The 20,094-nt window shown below is 36.1% G+C and overlaps 3 protein-coding genes across 4 annotated transcripts; all 3 read right to left on the bottom strand.

Moving 5' to 3' along the window:
- Nucleotides 1-729: 729 nt before the first annotated feature.
- Nucleotides 730-6,122, bottom strand: LOC104091107 (uncharacterized). 2 transcript variants are annotated; one of them, XM_009596381.4, is made up of 8 exons: nt 5,962-6,122; nt 5,688-5,836; nt 4,627-4,760; nt 3,684-3,825; nt 3,136-3,273; nt 2,473-3,048; nt 2,109-2,288; nt 730-1,107 (listed from the first exon to the last, which is right to left on the bottom strand). In XM_009596381.4, the coding sequence occupies exons 1-8, from the start codon at nt 5,996-5,998 to the stop codon at nt 931-933; spliced, it is 1,533 nt and encodes a 510-aa protein (XP_009594676.1). In that variant the 5' UTR covers nt 5,999-6,122; the 3' UTR covers nt 730-930. The 2 variants fall into 2 exon arrangements, with proteins under 2 accessions (XP_009594676.1, XP_070052202.1); XM_070196101.1 differs by lacking the exon at nt 730-1,107 and adding an exon at nt 1,792-1,933.
- Nucleotides 6,123-6,796: 674 nt separating this feature from the next.
- LOC104091106 (protein FLX-like 2) lies at nt 6,797-11,976 on the bottom strand. Its single transcript, XM_009596380.4, has 5 exons — nt 11,839-11,976; nt 10,418-11,030; nt 8,671-8,813; nt 8,470-8,570; nt 6,797-7,533 (listed from the first exon to the last, which is right to left on the bottom strand). The coding sequence occupies exons 2-5, from the start codon at nt 11,008-11,010 to the stop codon at nt 6,997-6,999; spliced, it is 1,374 nt and encodes a 457-aa protein (XP_009594675.1). The 5' UTR covers nt 11,011-11,030; nt 11,839-11,976; the 3' UTR covers nt 6,797-6,996.
- A 2,209-nt stretch (nt 11,977-14,185) lies between these two features.
- On the bottom strand, nt 14,186-15,351 carry LOC138905593 (uncharacterized). Its single transcript, XM_070194114.1, has 3 exons — nt 14,863-15,351; nt 14,673-14,799; nt 14,186-14,475 (listed from the first exon to the last, which is right to left on the bottom strand). The coding sequence occupies exons 1-3, from the start codon at nt 15,349-15,351 to the stop codon at nt 14,186-14,188; spliced, it is 906 nt and encodes a 301-aa protein (XP_070050215.1).
- Nucleotides 15,352-20,094: the final 4,743 nt, after the last annotated feature.

A 20,094-nucleotide genomic window follows, 5' to 3' on the forward strand; every position in this document is an offset into this window, starting at 1 on the left:
CGGCTATTTGGTTAATTCTACTTCACTCACTTTTACTTGTCCACTATAGACTTTGCATACCCCTTAAGAAATAATAAATGAAGTGCATAATTTACCATGATATCCATATTAATTGATGCATATTTTTAATGAATTTGAGAAAATAATTTGAAATGAGTAATTAATACTGTGGGTATAACAGGAAAAAAAAATTATCTTATCTTGATATGCGAAATGTGACAAGTGAAAATGTGAAAATGAAAATCTATTTTTAGAATACTGAACAAGTAAAAATGAATGGAGAGATAAATAAATGAGTAGTATTAATAAGGAAAGAGATAAACCGGGTAAAGTTTTGCTGTTTTTTAGATGAAAAATAAAAAGCAAAAAACTGTGAAAAAAGATAAATAGGTTTGTTGCATACAAGAGGTGCCGCATCACTCTTCCATTTCCCTCTTCTATATATATATATAAATAGAGAGAGAGAGATTACACTTGATAATATAAAAACTATATAGGTAAATCCTTATTAATTTGCTCAATCAGGCAAACTTATGGTATTCCTATAACAGAAGAAGCACCAGGCAAGATGTGCTTGGCTCGACCGATGATAACAAGTAGGAGTAACAAAGTTCACTTTGTCTTTTTGTTGGTTTATTCCAAGGTAAAGTTTTTTCAGAGTTATTTAAGTCTGGATGATTCCTCCAAAGGAACAAAACGTGGTTTCAAATGGCAGTCGTGGAGTTCATGTAAAGCAACTTTCTCACTAATCATATTGATTTTCAGGATGGGGCAAGGTATGTTGCAAAATGGACTACAAGAGGTAGTAGTTCTTTTATTGTTACACATGCAGAAAATGCAAGAATATGCATCTATTCTGGGGGGAAAAAATAGTACAAATGAGATGGTAAAATTCACTTCACTAGTCAAGCCAAGAAAGCCTCATGCAAACTACCAACTACGACGGTAAAGCCTCTGCAGATCCTTGCAGTGCATGCATGTCCATGGAAGCAATGGAGGATCCAGACAATAGGAATGAATACAGAGAGTCTCGCAGAGATGACATTTGACTAGTAGGTCCGCTGGTTCTCGACAAGAGCATCGACAGCAAACTGGAGTTCTTGATGGCTACATAATCAAAATGACAAATGAAAGTGAGCTCGGAAAACCAAAATGCAAGATGCAAACACGAAACATACTTCACCCCTGTTCTTCTCCAGGGGTGTTTGGGAGGTAGAAACATCTTTTAGCAAGAAAGTCAAAGCAACTCAGGGAAATCATCAGAATGTGTAGAATAACTAGGCATTGACACCTACTCTGGAGTCTTGTCATGTTGCTGTATTGAATAAGGGAATAAATCACAGATCTGTATTTTAGTTCAAAGCTACCCAGACTAAAGCCCTAAAGAGCAGCTTTTCGATGTACTACTCTGTTACTCTTTTTACTTAAGGCAGTTCAATAAAATAGCCATTAAGGATAGACGATGACAATACATATGGAACTCTCGGTAGAAGGTGTAACCTCCAACATTCAGGACGACTCTCCTTCCATATTTTCAAATGAAATACTTTAACGGACATCTTTCGCTTCAACCTATATTTACTGGATAGAAGCTTTTGACCGTAAAATTGTTCCTGGTTTTTGGTTTTTGACAAGTCTCCAGTGCCAAGGGAACAACCCAAACTCGGCTGTGAACTGGTCATATTATAAGTTACCATGCTTCAGAAAGAGAGTAACAGAAACTTTGAAATACTAAATATGAAAAATCAGATGAGTATCATAAGATGTGGAAGTAAAATCACGTACTTTGATCTATAAAACTGAAATGCTTAATACAGGGATCTAATATGTTACTGCAGTCACACTCATCGCACCAAATAGGAGAAACGTTTGGGCTATTCATGCATCTGACTCAAGGCAGTTAGATAATGCTTCAAGTATGATTTGTCTGCACCTACAGGAAGAGAAGGCACATGGACAGAGAAAAGGTACCTAATGTTATAATACATTTTCTTTGATGACAATGATGAGACATAGATATCCACATCAATGTACAACACAAACAAACAGGAGATGATTTCTCCAGAGTCCAGACTGCAATATAAAATAGAAATTACCAGTGAACTTACGTTAGAACGGAACCTTGATGTTTCAACTTCGGGAAGTATATATATGTTCATTTCCGGATTGTTGTCCGGAATAGTTTGGGAGTATATCTTTTGATCAGCAGGAATTGCATCATCAACCTTTGTAATGGCAACAAAACTAGCCTTGCACAAAGGGCATGTTGAGGCTTTCCTGCTTGATGCCTATGATGAGGGCATTGTGAAAGGAAAATATCAGTTGAAACAAAACAAATATCCAAGAATCAAAAGTTTCACTTGCATGCGTAGAGGAAACATCTCATCGCGATGACATGCTAAAAATGAAAAAGAGAAAAAAAAAAAACCATCCCCTCAAACCAAATTGAGAAAGACGGATAGGAAGGTTTACCATATGATTGGCCCACGTCTGGATGCATGAGAAACAAAAGCGATGACCACAGGGAAGCACCCCCCTGGATGAACTAAAATCTGTCCAACATATGACACAGGATAACGCGGTTGATGTAGACACTTTGCAAGTTTTATCAGTCTCATTTTGGACCTCATCAACAGCTAGGCGTGGCTCTTGTCCATTTCCAGTAAGATTAGATGAGATACCTTCTGCATGTAAACACTGATTACCATTATCAAGGAGTCTGTTAACTTCAGTTTCCCCAGTGCCATCTACACCTATTCTACTTGGCTCCGTCTCTGACTGATGGCAGCTAAAACCAGATCCATGCCTGTTAATCATAGAGATTTCAGGCATTTCAACATCCAAGTTGTAACTTTGAGCTAAAGTTTCATGTTCCCGAAGAGCTTGTAATTGGAGACTCTGTTTCTCTGAACCTGAAATAATCTCCACAAGATCCCCACTAATGTTCTTCTTCACCAATCTACGACTTCTGCGAGAAGTTTCAGCAAATTCAGAACTTCTCTTCTTGGGTTTAAGGAATGCTGAAGGGGGAAAATTCAGTTCTTCAATCTACACGGAAAAAATGAGGAAAAGAAAAGTATCAACTAAAGTCTGGAAAGTAATGGATGAAATAATGACTGTCTAAAAAGTTATTACCTCTGTCCTACGTGAGCCTTGTAAAGAGTGCTCACCGGAACAATATATGATGCTGGACGGGTGATCCTTGTTCAGAATACTGTCATTTGATTTCCTCCTTGGTCTATCCTTATGTTTAACCAGCTCAGGAGACAAATTCTGCAACCAGTAGCATAAAAGCAAGAAATTGAAGCTATGTTGTATAATCATTTTATAAAGATGTGTCTCATCACTTAGTTTGCAGTACTATATATATCCAATACCTAGGCACATACTGAAGTGAGGCTGGTGCATGATCAACTTCTGATCTATATTGCACCAACTCTTTGTGATAAATGACCTAGATTTTGATAACAACTAGCCAAGACATACAACATTTACAGCATGCATCAATAAATATTCCTACTGATACATAAATCCAGGAACAGCCGGATAATGGATTTTGTCAACCAGAAGGAATTTTTAGCTTTAACTGTTAAACAAAAACATTTTGAAGTTTGAACTAACCCTTTGAAGTGCAATCTATGTTATGAAAATGATAAAGAGCAGTGACGAAAAAATGAATGCACCTCTTTTAATAAAGTTGAATCCGTCCAAGAGTTGAAATCCTCTTCAGATTCAATAAGAATAGCTGGTTCTTTGGAGTGATTCAATGGTTTACTTTCGCTAAAAAGTGTAATATCCAACAATATCGGACCCACTTCTTGCCCACTGCAAATAATTGAATGCCAAGGGATAAGATTCCAGCTGTAGAACTGGAGATATGATTGATCATAAGAAAGCAATACAACCAACTTCCAAATGAGCAATACACAGCTTTCAGACAGGCAAATGACAAAGAAAGAAATTGCTACGTTCGGCTAATAAATCAAATGTTGGTTAATTAATTCTATGGCATCTCCCATATCAAAAACAAATTAATTCTAAGACATCTCGGTCTGCAACTTGTGTTCTTCAAAAGTAAGAAATAAGAATGACTGTGATACAAGATAAATTTAACTGTCACGAGAAAAATGATGAAAGAAATAAATACCGCAGTCAAACTTTTCCAGAGAAAGCAGAAAATGATAATTTAGTCATGCATATGCATTTTCTCTTGAAATTCTTTTATAAGTGCAACAAGAAATTGATTAGCCAAATTTTTGTCTTTTTTTCTCGATTCACAGCCATTAGATAGCTAAACAGCAATATTTCTGTGAGTAGGCATCTAGAAACATAAAGATCTAATCAAGTAAACAGCACCAGCAGAATATGCACATAATTGTCCAAAAGTGATTCCAGATTTTGGAGAAGAATCAATACACGCTCTTATCAAAATTTCATATTATTTTATCTAGTTCTCTTCAACTGAAGTGGCATGCATTTGCGATGAGGATCAACTTCCCCCAGTGGGAACAACAAAGGTCAAGTTGAGACTCCAGTCCAAATAAATTTGTCAGGCAAAATTAACACTAGCTATGCAAACCAAGAAAACCTACATGGCTATAACTAGTAAGCCAGTATTTTATATACCACTGAGATGCGTAGGGAGCCTCCGGAAGACGCCTTCCTTCCTTAATACAATCTTCAACCCATCTATGGTTGATTATTGACATTTTGAACGTCTTGGCAAGCTCATATTTCTTTCCCTCAAATCTCCAGCACACCTAACCAAGACGAGCATCATACACATTAACACTTCATGGGTCACCAAACAACTTGTCTAACTATAAGCACAATTTGAAACATATCTCAAGGAATGGCTCTCACGTTATGGCATCATATTGGCAGAAAACACAGAGTTTATTAGAAAAGAAGTTGACACTTAAATGCCCAAACAACACGATTTTAAAGGTGGGGCAGCAGAAACTCATATGATTTTTCTTAAACTCCAATTATCGGGATATTTGGCCATGCAGAGAAGAAAATAGGAGCGGTTATCTGAATAATTCCACTAATGATGGCTATATGTTGCAACTTGCAAGGTGAACAAAACCACCAAAGCTCCAGGTATAGCACAGAAAATCATCCTAGGCAGATTATGCTTACGATTAGATTTATTTTAAAGATGGTTTACCTCACATATAAGGAAGGCCCAACCAGGCAACAATAGCCACTGAGATTTGAACTCGTGACACCATGGTTGTTATTGTGGCTTCTTCCTTCCTGTCCACTAGACTATCCCATTGTGCCCAAAGGTTCTATTTTAAATTTTTTGGGGGGGATTATAGTATGGAGATTTATTGAACCAAAGTTCTATGTTTTCTTCTATTGTACTTAGTGAAATATGAGGTGTTCAGGGGCGGATGTAGTGTATATATTATGGATTCATCCGAACCCAATATCTTTGGCTCAGAACTTGTATATGTGTTAAAGTTTCACTAATTAAGTACAAATAATATGCAGTAAATCAAATGGGATGTAGACTCCTGAACTCAAAACCATAAAGTTCAAATGCTAGATCCACCTCTGGAAATATTTTACACTTTCAATTCTTTGCAGAATCCAATAGAATTCCTCTTTTTACATAACAAAGAGAGTTTAAGAAATTTTCTGATTAATAATTGAATTCGGATTGTGAAAGACTGACATACCAAATGAGTGGTCGACTGGTTCATTGAACCGACATAACTTGCACCACTCTTGTCTATCAATTTGATAAGATTAAATCGCTCGGTACCGTGGTAACCACTGACTGTAGCTATCACTGATTCCATGCCTCGGATAGGTAAATGCCCGCGCACTGATTACAAAAAAGAATGTGGATTTCAGAAATATTGTATACCAGATAAAACAATGAAAGGCCTAAAATTGAGCCCTAAATAGCATATAGATGCTGTTCCTTAAAATTGCAGCAAGTGTTTTTACCTTTTTTATGCCGCCGATTCGCATCCTCCTCTTCCATGGAAGGTCTGCAAGAGTAATGGCTTTGCCGGGAAAGGGGAATTTTGAATTTGTCGATTTGGAAGCACGCGGTTTTTGAATAAAATCATGAAAGAATTTTCGGGTCGGATCCGAATTTTTTTCATGGTCCGACCTTTTTAGAAGATTTTTTTTTTTCTCCATATTTTTCTATGGTGTTAACCAGACAAAAGTTCCTGTTTTCTCACATACCAGCAAACAAAGTATGAGATGCCACATTATGCAATACTGATTGTGATTTGTGAGACAACTTAGATTCGAACTCATGCACTGTTATTTAAATCGTAACATCTTGATTATTAGATTGTCTCCTAACATTTTTTTCGTATACCCATATATTTCGTGATATTTCGTATGACATTTTTATGGACTACATTAACAAGGTATTTTGGCTTAGTTTAGGAAAATTTTATCACGCCCTGAGTAGAATAATTTTATCACTTTGTAATTTCAAATTGTTAATTAGCCAATTATGTAGAGCGAGCTTAAATTATACACTAGAAATTTTCTTTAGAAAACCTGAAAGGAAATTTGAAAACTACGTTTTAATGTCTTAAATTAAATATTTATATGCAAGAAAAGAGACTATATAGAGCAACATTCTATAGAGGAGAAATGCTTGTATATTAATATATAATTAGATTCTTCAAATTGTTAATTTTATTAAACTTTTCTCAAAGCAATTTTTATCATTATAACATCATTGACATGTAAAGGATGGTCGCAACGAACGTCTACATGTAAACCGACCTCAATTACATGTGAAATATGAACTCTTAGAGACTCCTAAAAGAAACATCAATTATGGTTAAACTTAATCAATGAGGCTCATCTACAAGCAAGATTTCCTTCTTTTACATTGACCAGCCTCAAGTCGCATGATGCAGTAAATAGATCTAGGGGGTGCTGCTAATAGTAAATTGAAGTGAATGCTGAAGATAATAATATTCCTCATTAAATAACACAAAACTGGAGCTGAAATCATCTACGTGCTGGATTTCCACCTTGTGCTGCTGCATCATATCCAGGACCAGCATGACCAGGTGGAGTAGATGAACCGTGAGGGTTATTACTCGTAGGTGCTACCTGTCCTTGAGTTGCAACACCTCCTTTATTCGATGCATCATAGTTAGAGGCCTTGGCGGGATCATAATTGGCTCCCCTTTGCACATCATAGCCCGATCCTCTCTGCGCATTATAAACAGGTGCCCCGTATCCATCATAGCCAGGTCCTCCATAAGCTTCATAACCTGCTGCCCTCTGAGCATCATATCCAGGTCCCTTCATTATATCATATCCATGCCCCCTCTGAGCTTCATAAGCTGCTAAAGAGGATCCTCTCTGTGCATCATAGCCGGGACCACTTGGTACCATTCCCCGTTGTGCATCATATCCGGGCATATTTGATGCATCATAAGGAGGCCTGTTCGACGGAGGTACAGACTGAGCTCCAACATGCGGAGATGTAACCGCAGCAACTCCTCCAACATTGGTCGCTGTTGGAAGGGGGCCTCTGCCCTGCCAAGTAGAATGAAGAGATAAGATTAGCATTTGGCACTCGACAAATAATAATAAAGGAGAACATTCATTTAATCCAGAATTTGGGCAGGAGACAGTTTTGGTAAAAACAAGAGACTTCAATCTCTCTATAATATTGAATAGCAGACTTCAATTCCTCTTATCTGCTTATTCTGAAGTTCAAGTCTATTGGACTTCAAATAATTGAACCATACACCTCTACTCAGCAAAATAAGTTGGGTGATAGAATGAATGCAATAGCATGTTTCGAGTAACACCATTTGGTTAAAGGTAGTTATAGATAATAATCAAATGAGTTATTGCAGTGATCTAGCTTAAACTTTTTAAAAGCCTAACCTGATTTCAAGAAACGTCAGAGTGCTTTTTATGGAAATGTTCCTTTTAACTTTACATCAATGAAATTCAGATGGCTCACCTGAACCAAATTTGATTAGGAAATATAAATGTTCAAACGGAAAAGGAAGTCCAAATCTAAAATATCCATGACTGATGAATCGATAGCAATATTCAGGCACTTACCAGAAAGAGTTGGCTAATGTTAGAGGAAAAAGTACACCCTGGATTTAAGAGTCAAAATCTAAGTAGGTAAACTGATTATTAAAAATTTCACTTCACAGCTTTGTTCCCCTTATTTTTATTTTCTCCCCTGTTCTCCCATTTTTTGTCTCTTCAACGAATAGTTTTGCTCAAAAAGAGAACACAGATTACACACATTGTTTTTTGATAAGGCACAAAGATTACATACGTAGTACTAATTTCTACCAGCTCAATTCTGATGATCATAATTTAGAGAACTCTGGAGAACTTGAAGCATAAAGATAGCATTTAAAACTACATAACAACTTTTCAACTTCATCAATATGAGAAGAATCATTGTAGAACTAACTAATACATGAACAATGACAGATTTAAAACCTGATGAATTCCATAACCATCTCCATAGATGTTTTGTCCAATAGCATAATTGTTAGCAGTATCATTCTCATTATATCCAGTGGCACCACCATATGGCCCACCTGCATATGTATTACCATAAATGTTAAGTTTTCTGCAACTACTACGTCCAGTATAATTACCAAAACAAAAGAGAGAGTAGTGGCTAAACAGATGTGATACCCGTTCGTCTCTCAGAGTTAGAAGTGTTTAACTCTGCCCTAAGCTTTTCCACTTCTCTGGACATAGTCATGTAGTTCTTCTCCATCACTTGAAGAGATTCAAGATGATCACTGTACAATTTCCTCTCATACTCATAGGTACTCCTGTTAACCGAATTACAGAATATCAGACATCTTTCGATCAAACAAGAAGTTAGCATTCATTGAAAAGCATTACCAAACATTATTTCCCCTCGCCTCTCCAATGCTTGCACATGACAAGCTATGTGTCTGACATCCTTGAAGCGTCTCCTAAATAATTTAACCTAATATACCTAATATAAATCTAAAATGAACTAGCCCAGACACTGAGTTAAATCTTTTACATCAAATTCGTGTGGCGATTACCACAGTGAGATATCCAATTGATTCTGTACAAATACTCGCCCTGTCAAGATTTGTTTGTTTCACATTTTTCGACTGGAACAACTCTGTTCTAATTTAGTGGAGGGAATCTGATCCATGATGATGCCCGCTTGGTAAGAGAAAAAACCTATGGTAATTCGGAACCATGATCCTTGGGAAAAACTCATATAAGAACCAATCCATGATACAAGTGACTAATAATTGCTCAGATTAGCTTTGGTCCTGAAAATAGAAGGTGCAATACTAGCAAGTCATATCACAATGGGCTGGATGGGTGGGGGTGAAGCGGGCTATGGGCACCAGGCATAGAGAGGGAGGGAAGGGGAGAGAGAGAAGAGAGAGCAATTTCCTTTGGTATGTACTGTTTTATGTAAGGTTCTCTTGTCAATTTTCTTCCATTCAATAGCTTTTACAATTACTGTCTTAAAACCCATCATAAAATTTTTAGTTTGCCATGGGTAAGAATATTCCAACAGTTAAATCTAAAAGAACAAAAAAGGACATCTTTGACTTGAATCAATATACCGCAGCAGTACTTTCTTAAGAGCAGCTTATATAGGAAAGTTAATGAGTTTAACTTTGGGGTTAGGACAATTTGATTAAGCCACAACAGAAATCTAATCCTTTAAATGGTCAACGGTTTTCAAGGACCCAACTTTTTCAGTACGTGAAGCCTAGAAAATTTTATAGGTCCGAACATTATTTATGAGACACCATTCTTTGGGGAGATGAAGCATGAAATTCTCATCTTCCTTTTTAATTCAAGTTTACCAAATCTTCCAAAAAGGTTCAGTGATCTTATGATTCTTGATATCCAAAGATAACCTTTTGTATCGTTGAAACTAAAACCTACAAATGCGCTGACCGTAATGCCTAATTTTGCTACACAAGGTTTTCAACCCATGCTGGCCAAATATTGCTTTTCTTTCCTTAAGTCTTGCTAGCTTTCCCAAAGAAAACCTTTTGCTTCTGGCCAAGGCTGATGCATATATAAGTTCACAACTTATAGATAAAAATTTAGATGTTTTATAATTTTGGAAGTCCCTAAAGTCAACCTGAATATTAATTGGAAGTTTATTATGCTTAAAGAATATTTACGCCCAAAAGGGAGTCACAGTCTCATTGAGGATTACTCTTGAAACAGACATATATACAACTATTTCTGTAATCTAGTTTTTGGAGGAAGTAACCAATGTGTACACTAAAAGGTTTCTGAAGGATAGTGTACTATGGATGTACCTTAGCAAAAAGGGTAACTTTTCCTTCCAGAATCTGGGCATTCATCGCAGGTCTAATTACGTCAGTTGTTAGCTTGTAAAAAGAGACAGTTATCAAATAATTACCGGCACTGTTGATACTCCTTTTTTAGGGTCTCCAGCTCAGCCAACAAAGGAGGAATCTGTTGCACATCAGTGTGAGCCCTTTGAAGATCCTGAGTCAGCAGTTGCACTTTAGCAACAAGTTCCTGCCTTGCTGCAAACAAAGCGCGAGCTTCACCTTGTGCTTGCGGCAATTCCGTTTTGATAGGTTCAGCAGCTTGAAGTTCAGCCTCTATCCTGGCAATTTTATCCTTAAGGCCTCTAGTCTCTTGTTCCTTGTTAGACTTGACTGCTTCTATCTGAACATACAACATTTGCAGGTCATGTTGTGCAGCAGCCAGTTCTCGCCTCAAAGTTCCATGGGTGGCAGCAAACCTCTGGTTTTCTGTGGTAAGTTTTTGCATCTCAAGATGCTGGCCAGCAATCTTCTGTTCCATAATTTCTGGAGGAGGTAGCCTGTCAAAAGGAGGGAAATCACCTGGTGGTGGGTTTCGTATAGGAGGACCATAAGGATCAGGGTTGCGTAGAGGAGGACCATAAGGATCAGGATGCACCAAGCCAGGGCCAGGAGGTGGCCGCCGAAGGTTGGGAGGTGGCCCTCGACCTTTGCTTCCCATTGAGAGATTGTAGGAGGAACCTGCGAACAAGATGTACGATTACTAAACATATAATAGGCATCCAAAAGAGTACAAAACTTTAGTACATTCTATCAAATAAAATCAAGGAAGATAAGACTTGTTTTACAGGATATATCGCAGATGACAGAATGCAGGAAAAGAGTAGCATTGCCACATGGTTTCAAAAGAAAAAAGAAGTTGGAGCACTTGGAAAGTTGGAATGGACAGATCCTCTGGGGAATTGACACTGTATTTGTTCCTTATAGCAAGTAGCTTACCCCTCCATTTACTATCCTGTTAGCAAATCCAAAAACTCAGAAACCCAAAACTCCCAGCAGTAACATGCTACATCCCCTTCACTTCAAGAGGCCAAGCAGACAATTTTCTAGACCAAACTATTACCTTCCCGTGACCTAAGAAAATAATGCCCACAAAATCATATGCAGCTTTGGTTTCTTAACACAGATCCCTTTCCTATTTCAAGAGAAAATTTTCTGAATTGCCAGTTTTATACCTCCAATTTTCATAGTATTAGTTGAAGATAATTAGTTCAACTGTAACATACAACATCCCAAATGGTCCAATTATATTAAATCATCCTACAGCTCATTTGTTCCAAACAAAACTGAGTTTCATGCTTTCCAGATGTACCCAAAAAATATCAACCTTGGTAGTCAATCAATCAATCAATTTAAACCTCAATCTCAAACTAATTATGTCCGTTATATAAGTCCTCTATATCATTCCGCTCTATTTGAGCTCGTTTCATTAATCTATGGTCACAAAAGAAAAAGATTAATTTAAGTGACAAGGAGAGAAGGGACGAACCTAATTACGAAAATAACAAACAGAACTCAAACCCTCGTTGGCAGTCGATAATCCCAGTGCGGTGCCAAGGCTTGAAGCCTTTATGGGAAATCCGAATTTGAGCTGAAATTCTCAGTGCGTCTCCGTTCGACGGAGAAGAAATTAAGGGTTTATATTTTTGGTCTGAAGTTTGTCATAATCCACACACCTCCTACTAGTTTTAGAAATTACAAAACTTGCTTTTCTCCCCCTCCTCCAATTGCCTGTCAATTGGGCCGACCGATACCGACCCGACCCAATATTTTGAACGGCAGATTAATAGCATGTTTGGCCAAGCGGGAGAAATCAGCTTATTTTGAGAATTATTTTTTCCAAAAGTATTTTTGCAGAGAAGCAGTTTGTGTTTGGCTAATCATTCTGAAAAGCACTTTTGAGCAATAATTTGTGTTTGGCCAAGCTTTTCAGAAAGTAATTTTAAGTATCAAATTACGAATAAGGACATGAATAAATTTGCTTAATAGTTAATATTATAAATAAATAAATAATCTTAAAAATTTGTTATTACAGGCAATAATTAAATCTTTTTATTTTATTTAAGTAAAATATGAAAATAAAATTTTAAAGTACTTAATTCTTTTAATATAAGTTAAATATATTAAAAATCATTCAACAAATATAAAAGCATTCACCCCAAAAGTCACTATATATTAGAAAGTTATCCTAAAAATAATAAGAAATATCTATACATTAATATCATAAGTATTAGATTTAACGGTTATTTTGGAATATACTATATTTTGTTAAGGGTATTTTTGGTAAGAAAAAAAGTCAAAACTGCTTCTGCTTCTGCTTCTTCCCAAAAAGCACTTTTTTCCCGAAAAAAAGTTTGGCCAAACACCTCAAGTTAGGGAAAAGTGCTTTTGAGAAGAAAAAAATATTTTTTCCTCTCTTGAGAAGCTTGGCCAAACAGGCCATAAGTCCATGTCAGTCCGGTTGAGAATCTGAAGGGGTAGCGGATGAAGTACATAAATAGTCCTCAAAGTGAATGGTTTTGACTTTTTGTCCCATTTGAAACACTTTTAACTTTTGACTTTGAAGTTAATTCAATTCGTAGGGCAAGCAGGGATTAAAAGTTAAATATTACCCCAAAAAGTATAATATTTGTGCAATTTTTACAGTGGTCTAACTAGCTAAGGAATTAAGAGGCCGATCATGACCCAAATTTTGCACCTCCGCTAAAATCAACATCTTCCTAAAATTATCGTATTAACTGTAAATTTAGACGAGCTACAATTAATTTGATGTAAAAAAATATATTTTACATGAAAAGTTATTTGAGAAAATTTATATAAAATTTCTGCGAGGTTGTATCAAAAAGACAAAATAAAAAGTTGTGACATAAAGAACTTGTTGTATGAGCTTAAACAATGTCCAAGAGCATTGTTCGGATAATTCATAAAGTTTGTAACAGTATTTGGATACCATTAAAGCAACTCAAATCATGTTTTATTGTTTAAGAAACAACATGATAAGATTATTGCTCTCATTATATATGTGGATACTATGATGGTTATAACTTACTAGGAAAAAGAAAGGAAGACTTCGCAAGAATATCTCTATAAAATTTGAAATAAAAGTTCTTGGCTCCTTGAATTATCTTCTTGCAATTAAAGTTTTAGATGCAAGGAAGAAATTTTCTTATATCTTAATGAAAATATGTACTATTAAATTAACAGCAAGAAACTGATATGACAACATGTCAAACTAATATTTTATCGAAAGATAAGATCTTAAGTTATGTACGTAGCGAACTAATCAAGTACCAATTGATAAAGGGAGATACTAGGGTTCGTGAGAAGATTGATGTACATTGGCACACTTAAGACGAATAAATCTTTGCTTATGTCAGCCAACTTATGCCCAATCTTGATGAACAAATACAATAATGTTGCCGTCGTATTTTTGTGTATTTGAAGTCTACTCTGAAAATGGAATATTGCTCCCCTAAATATGAAAATCGTCGGGATATTGATGTACTAGATGATGGTGCATATGCTCGACCTCGATGCTTGTTTTATTTGTACAGAATTATCAAAGAGATTTAACACCAAGAGAATACTCTTGTAGTTCTTTCACTCGTTTAGCAATTAGCATGATTGCTAATAAAGTAAGTAATGCTATCAAACTAACTAGATATTCAGAACATATTAATGCTTCATATTATATATATATATATATATATATATATATATATATATATATATATATCGACAGTGGTGGACCCAGGATTTTTATCAAACGGGTTCAAAATGCGAAGAAGCAAATATATAAAGAGGTCAACAAAAAAATATATTAATAAAATATATTATTATAACTGTCCTCTACGAGTTTTCATTTCCTGAAACGTATTCATAATAGTTTCATCAGAAATAGTGTTAAATATTTTTCTTTCTACATAAGGTACCAAGCAACCGCTCATGAATTCGTCATTCATTCGATTTTGCAATTCACTCTTGATCAACTTCATTGCCGAAAAAGTTCTTTCAACGGTAGCAGTGGCAACAGGTAGAAGCAAAGCAAATTTCATAAGGCGAAACACAAATGGATAATTCAAATGCTTCTTTGTCTTAACTAGTGTTTCAGAAAGATCAACAAGTCCTTGTAGATTTGACCAAAAAAGTCTTCATTTAGATCGTCCATAATTGCTTTAACTGTTTCAATTTTACATGCAATGATAATGTATTTCTGAATTTTATGAGAAGTCAACTAATCATTCTTTGGAGCCTTTTTCAACACAAGATCACGAATTTTATCGCACCTCTTTGCATACCATGAAAGAATCTCAAGAAAGTTACCCTTGTTTAATGATGATCCATCTTCACGATGTCCACGGAATGCCAATCCTTGATTCAATAGGAGTCTTACCACCTCAATTGAAGCCTTCAAGCGAATTTTGTATTCGAGCTTGGTTGACTGGATTGCCTATCAAATGAAGTTTGAATTGACTGTTTTTGTTTTAATAGATCTTCACATTTTTTTTTTTGCCTGATTATGAATACTGCTCGACCCATGCATATCTAATCTGTTCTTTTTGTGCCAACTCTTAAATCCTAAACTTGAAAATACATCACCTCCACCTTGATGAATGCCTTCATCTTGAAATAAGTAACAATACAAACAATAAGCTTCATCTTCTATCACACTATACTCCAACCAATTATAATATCTTTTAAACCATTTAGGATTGAAACAGCGCTTTAAGCCCGAAAAATCTCTTTGAAGAAACTTATGATATCGGGGTTGGCAAGGTCCTCTTCTAATCTCATCACGCTCATTTGGATGAAAGTCTCTAATGGGTAATCTCTCTTTTGGATCAGTCTTTAAAGAATCGAGATCTATTCCTTGTCTTTGTTTTTTAGAGGATTGAGGTTGTTCTACTAATTTGTTCAAATTTTCTTTCACGGAAATAGCAATTAGAGAGGATGAACTTGATTGTGGCAACTTGGAAGATACCAGAGGATAAAATCTCTTCATTGTAACATAAACTGGATTACCAAATTAAATTCGAATTAGAAAAATAATTTAATTAAACTTAAATTTAAACTAACATTTATTCATTCTTCACCAATAAGTTTATTTTATTTTATTTTATATATCATTATATTATAAAATAGTTAGATGAGATTTTAATCATCATTAAAGAGCTTTGGACCACAACTTTGGAAGTTCAAAATGTCTTTACATGAGTTATTGTTTTCATCACAACTTTTCTTGAAGAAACAAAGAGAACAAATAAAAAAATCAGCAATGCATTTTCTAGTGATGAGCAAGTATTTTAAAGCAGATTACTTATATCATGGAATAATTGAGTTAATTGAAAGGAACACACATATATATATAATGCATTTAGCCAAATACAAATACACCCATACACTTAGAAAACAAGATGTAACGACCCGATTTATCGTTTTAAGAATTTACGCCACGTTCAGTAACTTAAGGTTTTGAATAGCCTCGCAATATGTATTATGACCCCGCTTGTATGGTCGAGTTTGAATTACGGATGATTCGGAGTGATTTGGGACACTTAGTTCCTAAAGAGGGAGCTTAAGTCTTAGGATTTTGACCGTAGTCGGAACTGTATAAAGACGACTCCGGAATGGAGTTCCTTCGGTTCCATTAGCTCAATATGATAATTTTGAACTTAGGAGCGTGTCCGAAAAATTATTTGGAGTCCGTAGTGTAATTAAGCATGAAATGGTGAAACTCAAAATTTTGAAAAGTTTGACCGGGGGTTGACTTTTTGATATCGGGGTCGAAATTCGATTACTAGAGTTGGAACAGCTCCGTTATGTTATTTGGGACTTGCCTGCAAAATTTAATATCATTCCGGGTTAGTTTGATAGGTTTCGGCACGAGTTTTAGAAGTTGGAAGTTTTTGAAGTTCATAAGTTCGATTTGTGGTGCAATTTATATTTTCGGCATAAATTTGATATGATTTGAAACCTTGAGCGAGTCCGTGATATGTTATGGTACTGGTTGGTATGATTGGACGGGGTCCCGAGGGGCTCGGATGTGTTTCGGGGTGGTTTCGAACCAAATTGGAGTTGTTTGGACTGCTGTTGCTGAAGTCTGGTTTCTTCTTCGCGAATGCGAAGGGAGTCTCGCGTCCGCGAAGAGGAATTTGAGGGGCTGATGATTTGTCCTTTGCGAACGCAAAGCTGTGAACGCGAATGCGAAGAAGGAGCATGGCAAGCCTTCGCGAACGCGGACCAGGCAACGCGAACGCGAAGAAGAAAGGAAGATAGGGCCTGGGGTCGTTTGGCCTTCGCGAACGCGAAGCGTGGAACGCGAACGCGAACGCGAACGCGAACGCGAAGGAGTTGGTCAGCTGGTCATCGCGAACGCGACGAGGGGTTCGCGAACGCGAAGAGGAAATGATGGGGCATAAACAATTGGCCTTCGCGAACGCGACTAGGAGGTCGCGAACGCGATGAAGGATTTGAGGCAGTTGGGTTTTGGTCTTCGCGAACGTGAGGCAATGGTCGCGAACGCGAAGAAGGCCTATCTAGGCAGAATTAAAAGTCCCAAAAACGGGGGTTTGAGTTCATAACTCAAAATCAAAGTTGGAGCTCGGTAGAAGGCGATTTTTAGAGAGATTCTTGCGTGGGTGTTTGGGGTAAGTGATTCTTATCCAATTTTAATTAATTTTCATGATTATTTCTTTGAATCCATCGTTTAATTCGGATTTAATGGAGGAAAAATCAATACTTTTGTAAAATTTTCCAAAAACGAAAATTTAAGATTTGGAAGCCGAGTTATTATTGGAATTCGATAAAATTGGTATGGTTGAACTCGTATCGGAATGGGTGTTCGAATTTCATGAAAATTATGTCGGGTTCCGAGAGGCGGTACCCGCGTTGACTTTTGTTGATTTTTGGAATAAATTTTTAAGTCGACGTATTATTATCCGGAATTATTTTCGATGAATTTTAATGAAGTTATACAATTAATTTGGATAGATTTGAACTGTCAAGAGGTCAATTCAAGCAAGAAGGCGATTTTGAAACATTGGCATAACTTCAAAGAGGTAAGTGTCTTGCTTAACCTCGAGTGGGGGAAATTTTCCTTAGGCATTGAGTCTTATGTGCAACTTGGGTAATTGAAAATCATGTACGCGAGGTGACGAGTACGTACTTGATTTATATGTGCAAATTTTATTGAGTTAAAAGTCTTGAGCATATTGTGTAGTAAATTGGATAATTGTTGGCATGTGTTTAATCATCTACTTGTTGTGCCTAAACCCTTGTTGTTGACACTGTTGTTATATGACAATGTGATGCGATTGTTATTTGATTATTTATGAAATATCGTGAATTTGCTTGTTTGATAATTATTGAAATTTAATTTCATTTTGGATTTTTTCCTCTGCAAATAATTAATTAAATGAGCTTAAAAAGAGATGTTTATATAATTATTAAAAATTTAATCTTTTATGAAGACTTTTCTTTGTGTTGAGTAATTTCTATCTCTATTGATTGTTTATGGGTGTTGTACGCATTGTGTGGAGCATTTGGCTATTTGCTGTAAAATTAATTGACTTGGTTGTAGCTTTGAAATTTGGTTGTGGCCATTGAGCAAATTATGATATGAATTGATTTTTGTTGTTGTTGTTGTTGTTTGTTGTGATAATTTCTCATGTAAAATGTTGTGTTGTGTGAGTTGTTATTTTGGGGAGATAAGGGTGGCATTTGACCGTCGATATTATGTGGTTATAAGGGTGGCATTTCACTGTTGTGTTTGTTGGTTATTGATATTATCTGGGCGGAGCGATAAGGGTGGCTAAAGGAGCGATAAGGGTGGCAATAGGAGCAATAAGAGTGGCTATTGATATTGTCTGGGCGGAGCGATAAGGGTGGCAATAGGAGCGATAAGGGTGGCTATTGTCAGGGACGATATGTGATGATGTGGGGTGTGGTGTTGACAATTTTCATGTGATGTGATTTTCTTGTATTTATTTGTATATCTTGTGCAATTTGTCTAGTTGTTAGTAAATTGATAATAATCTGATTTAGGTTAAAATTGGGAGCATGTGGCTATTGCCAGGCGGTTTATAAAATAAAATGTGGGCACGAGGTGCCGTGAATTGTGATATGAGATGGGGATATTGACACGTGAATTGTCCGTACAGTTGTGATATAAAAATATGGGCACGAGGTGCTGTGATGAAATGATAATAATATTTGGCACGTGAATTTTCCATACAGTTGTGATATAAAATGAGGGCACGAGGTGCCGGAAAAATATGATGATTTAATTATGGGCACAAGGTACCGTAAAAATATGAAAATGGGCTGAGACCCGTATTTACGAAAAATATGAAAATGGGCTGAGACCCGTATTTTTGATGATTTTGAAATGAGCTGTCACATGGTGACTTTTTTTTTTTAATTGAAAGAATTATATTCAAAATAATTATTTGGAAGGATTTTTACTTAGAAAGTATTATATAAAAGAATTGTATATTAAAAGATATTTATTTGAGCAAATTGTATTTAAAAAGATTTATTAAAAGAATTATATTTGAAAAATAATTATTTGAGAGAATTATATTTGAAAGAGAGTTATCTGGAAGAACTATGTGAAATACATTTATTTGAAGGGCTTCATTTAATTGGGTGTAATTATGTTTATTAATTGTTGAGTGATATTAATGGTATTCTTGTTGTCTGTTGTGCATATCACTGGTTGTTTTATCCTGCCCTTATTATTATTTATTCCCTGTTATTTTGTATATTATATTGCACATGTTATTAGACTAGTGAGTGTCTTGATTGTACCTCGTCTCTACTCCATTGGGGTTAGTCTTGATACTTACTAGGCACCGCTGTGGTGTGATCACTCTACACTTTTGTACATTTTTGTGCACAGCTAGGTATTGAAGATAACGGATTTGAGCAGAGTTAAAGCGGGATCGTAAGGATTCAAGGTAGAGCTGCTTGATCGTCGCAGTTCCTTGGAATCCTTTTATTTCATTGTACTGTTAACTTGTAATCAAACAGTATTGTATATTCGGTCCTCGTGATCATTCTATGTATTCAGTTAGAGTTCGTGACTCAGTACTACCAGTCTTGGGAGGTTGTATATTGTAATTATTTCCGCTGTTAGTTTTGGTTACTTATTTAATTCAAAAAAAATGGCTTCAAAATGCAATGAGAATCGACTTACCTAGTCTTAGAGATTAGGTGCCATCACGACTCCTGTGGTGGGATTTTGGGTCGTGACACAAGATTAATCTGAATCCAATATGTTATAGTCAATTAGTCATCCCTAAATCACTTAATGATAAGATAGACCTGATGATGATAGTTGACGGTGAGAGAGTGAGAGGCGACAACCAACACGAAACGATATTGGCTAATGGCAGGAGACAGCTATGGAAGGAAGCAATATGACCTTTAAATTGAACTAAAAGATTCAGTAGAGAGAGAGAGAGAGAGAGAGAGAGAGAGAGAGAGAGAGAGAGAGAGAGAGAGAGATAAAGGGAGGTAGAGAGAGAGAGGCAACCAACATTTTTTATGAAATATGCAGAGAATAGAGAAGGGTTTCGGAAGTGGGGCTGTTAGTTTGGGAATTAGGGTGTTGTATTTTAGACATAAACGACGTCGTATTTAAATAGGAAAACTGTATTAAAAAAAAGAGTTCCGACTGGTTTAGAACTCAAGACCTTGGGAAAAATTTGAACCCACTTTGCCACAAGCTATTCGTCATCAATGT

Source organism: Nicotiana tomentosiformis, chromosome 2 (genome assembly GCF_000390325.3).
Source record: "Nicotiana tomentosiformis chromosome 2, ASM39032v3, whole genome shotgun sequence".
Lineage (NCBI taxonomy): Eukaryota > Viridiplantae > Streptophyta > Magnoliopsida > Solanales > Solanaceae > Nicotiana > Nicotiana tomentosiformis.

Coding starts and splice junctions, on each gene's coding strand:
- LOC104091107 (XM_009596381.4), bottom strand. CDS start 5,998: ATGGAAGAGGAGGATGCGAATCGGCGGCATAAAAAAG. Junction 4,761..5,687: donor ACCAGTCGACCACTCATTTG/GTATGTCAGTCT, acceptor CGTCTTGGTTAG/GTGTGCTGGAGATTTGAGGG. Junction 3,274..3,683: donor ATTCAACTTTATTAAAAGAG/GTGCATTCATTT, acceptor TACTGGTTGCAG/AATTTGTCTCCTGAGCTGGT.
- LOC104091106 (XM_009596380.4), bottom strand. CDS start 11,010: ATGGGAAGCAAAGGTCGAGGGCCACCTCCCAACCTTCGGCGGCCACCT. Junction 8,571..8,670: donor TAACTCTGAGAGACGAACGG/GTATCACATCTG, acceptor ATACATATGCAG/GTGGGCCATATGGTGGTGCC. Junction 7,534..8,469: donor ATGGTTATGGAATTCATCAG/GTTTTAAATCTG, acceptor TCTACTTGGCAG/GGCAGAGGCCCCCTTCCAAC.
- LOC138905593 (XM_070194114.1), bottom strand. CDS start 15,351: ATGAAGAGATTTTATCCTCTGGTATCTTCCAAGTTGCCACAATCAAGT. Junction 14,800..14,862: donor CGAGCAGTATTCATAATCAG/GCAAAAAAAAAA, acceptor TTCATTTGATAG/GCAATCCAGTCAACCAAGCT. Junction 14,476..14,672: donor TGGATCATCATTAAACAAGG/GTAACTTTCTTG, acceptor CAAATCTACAAG/GACTTGTTGATCTTTCTGAA.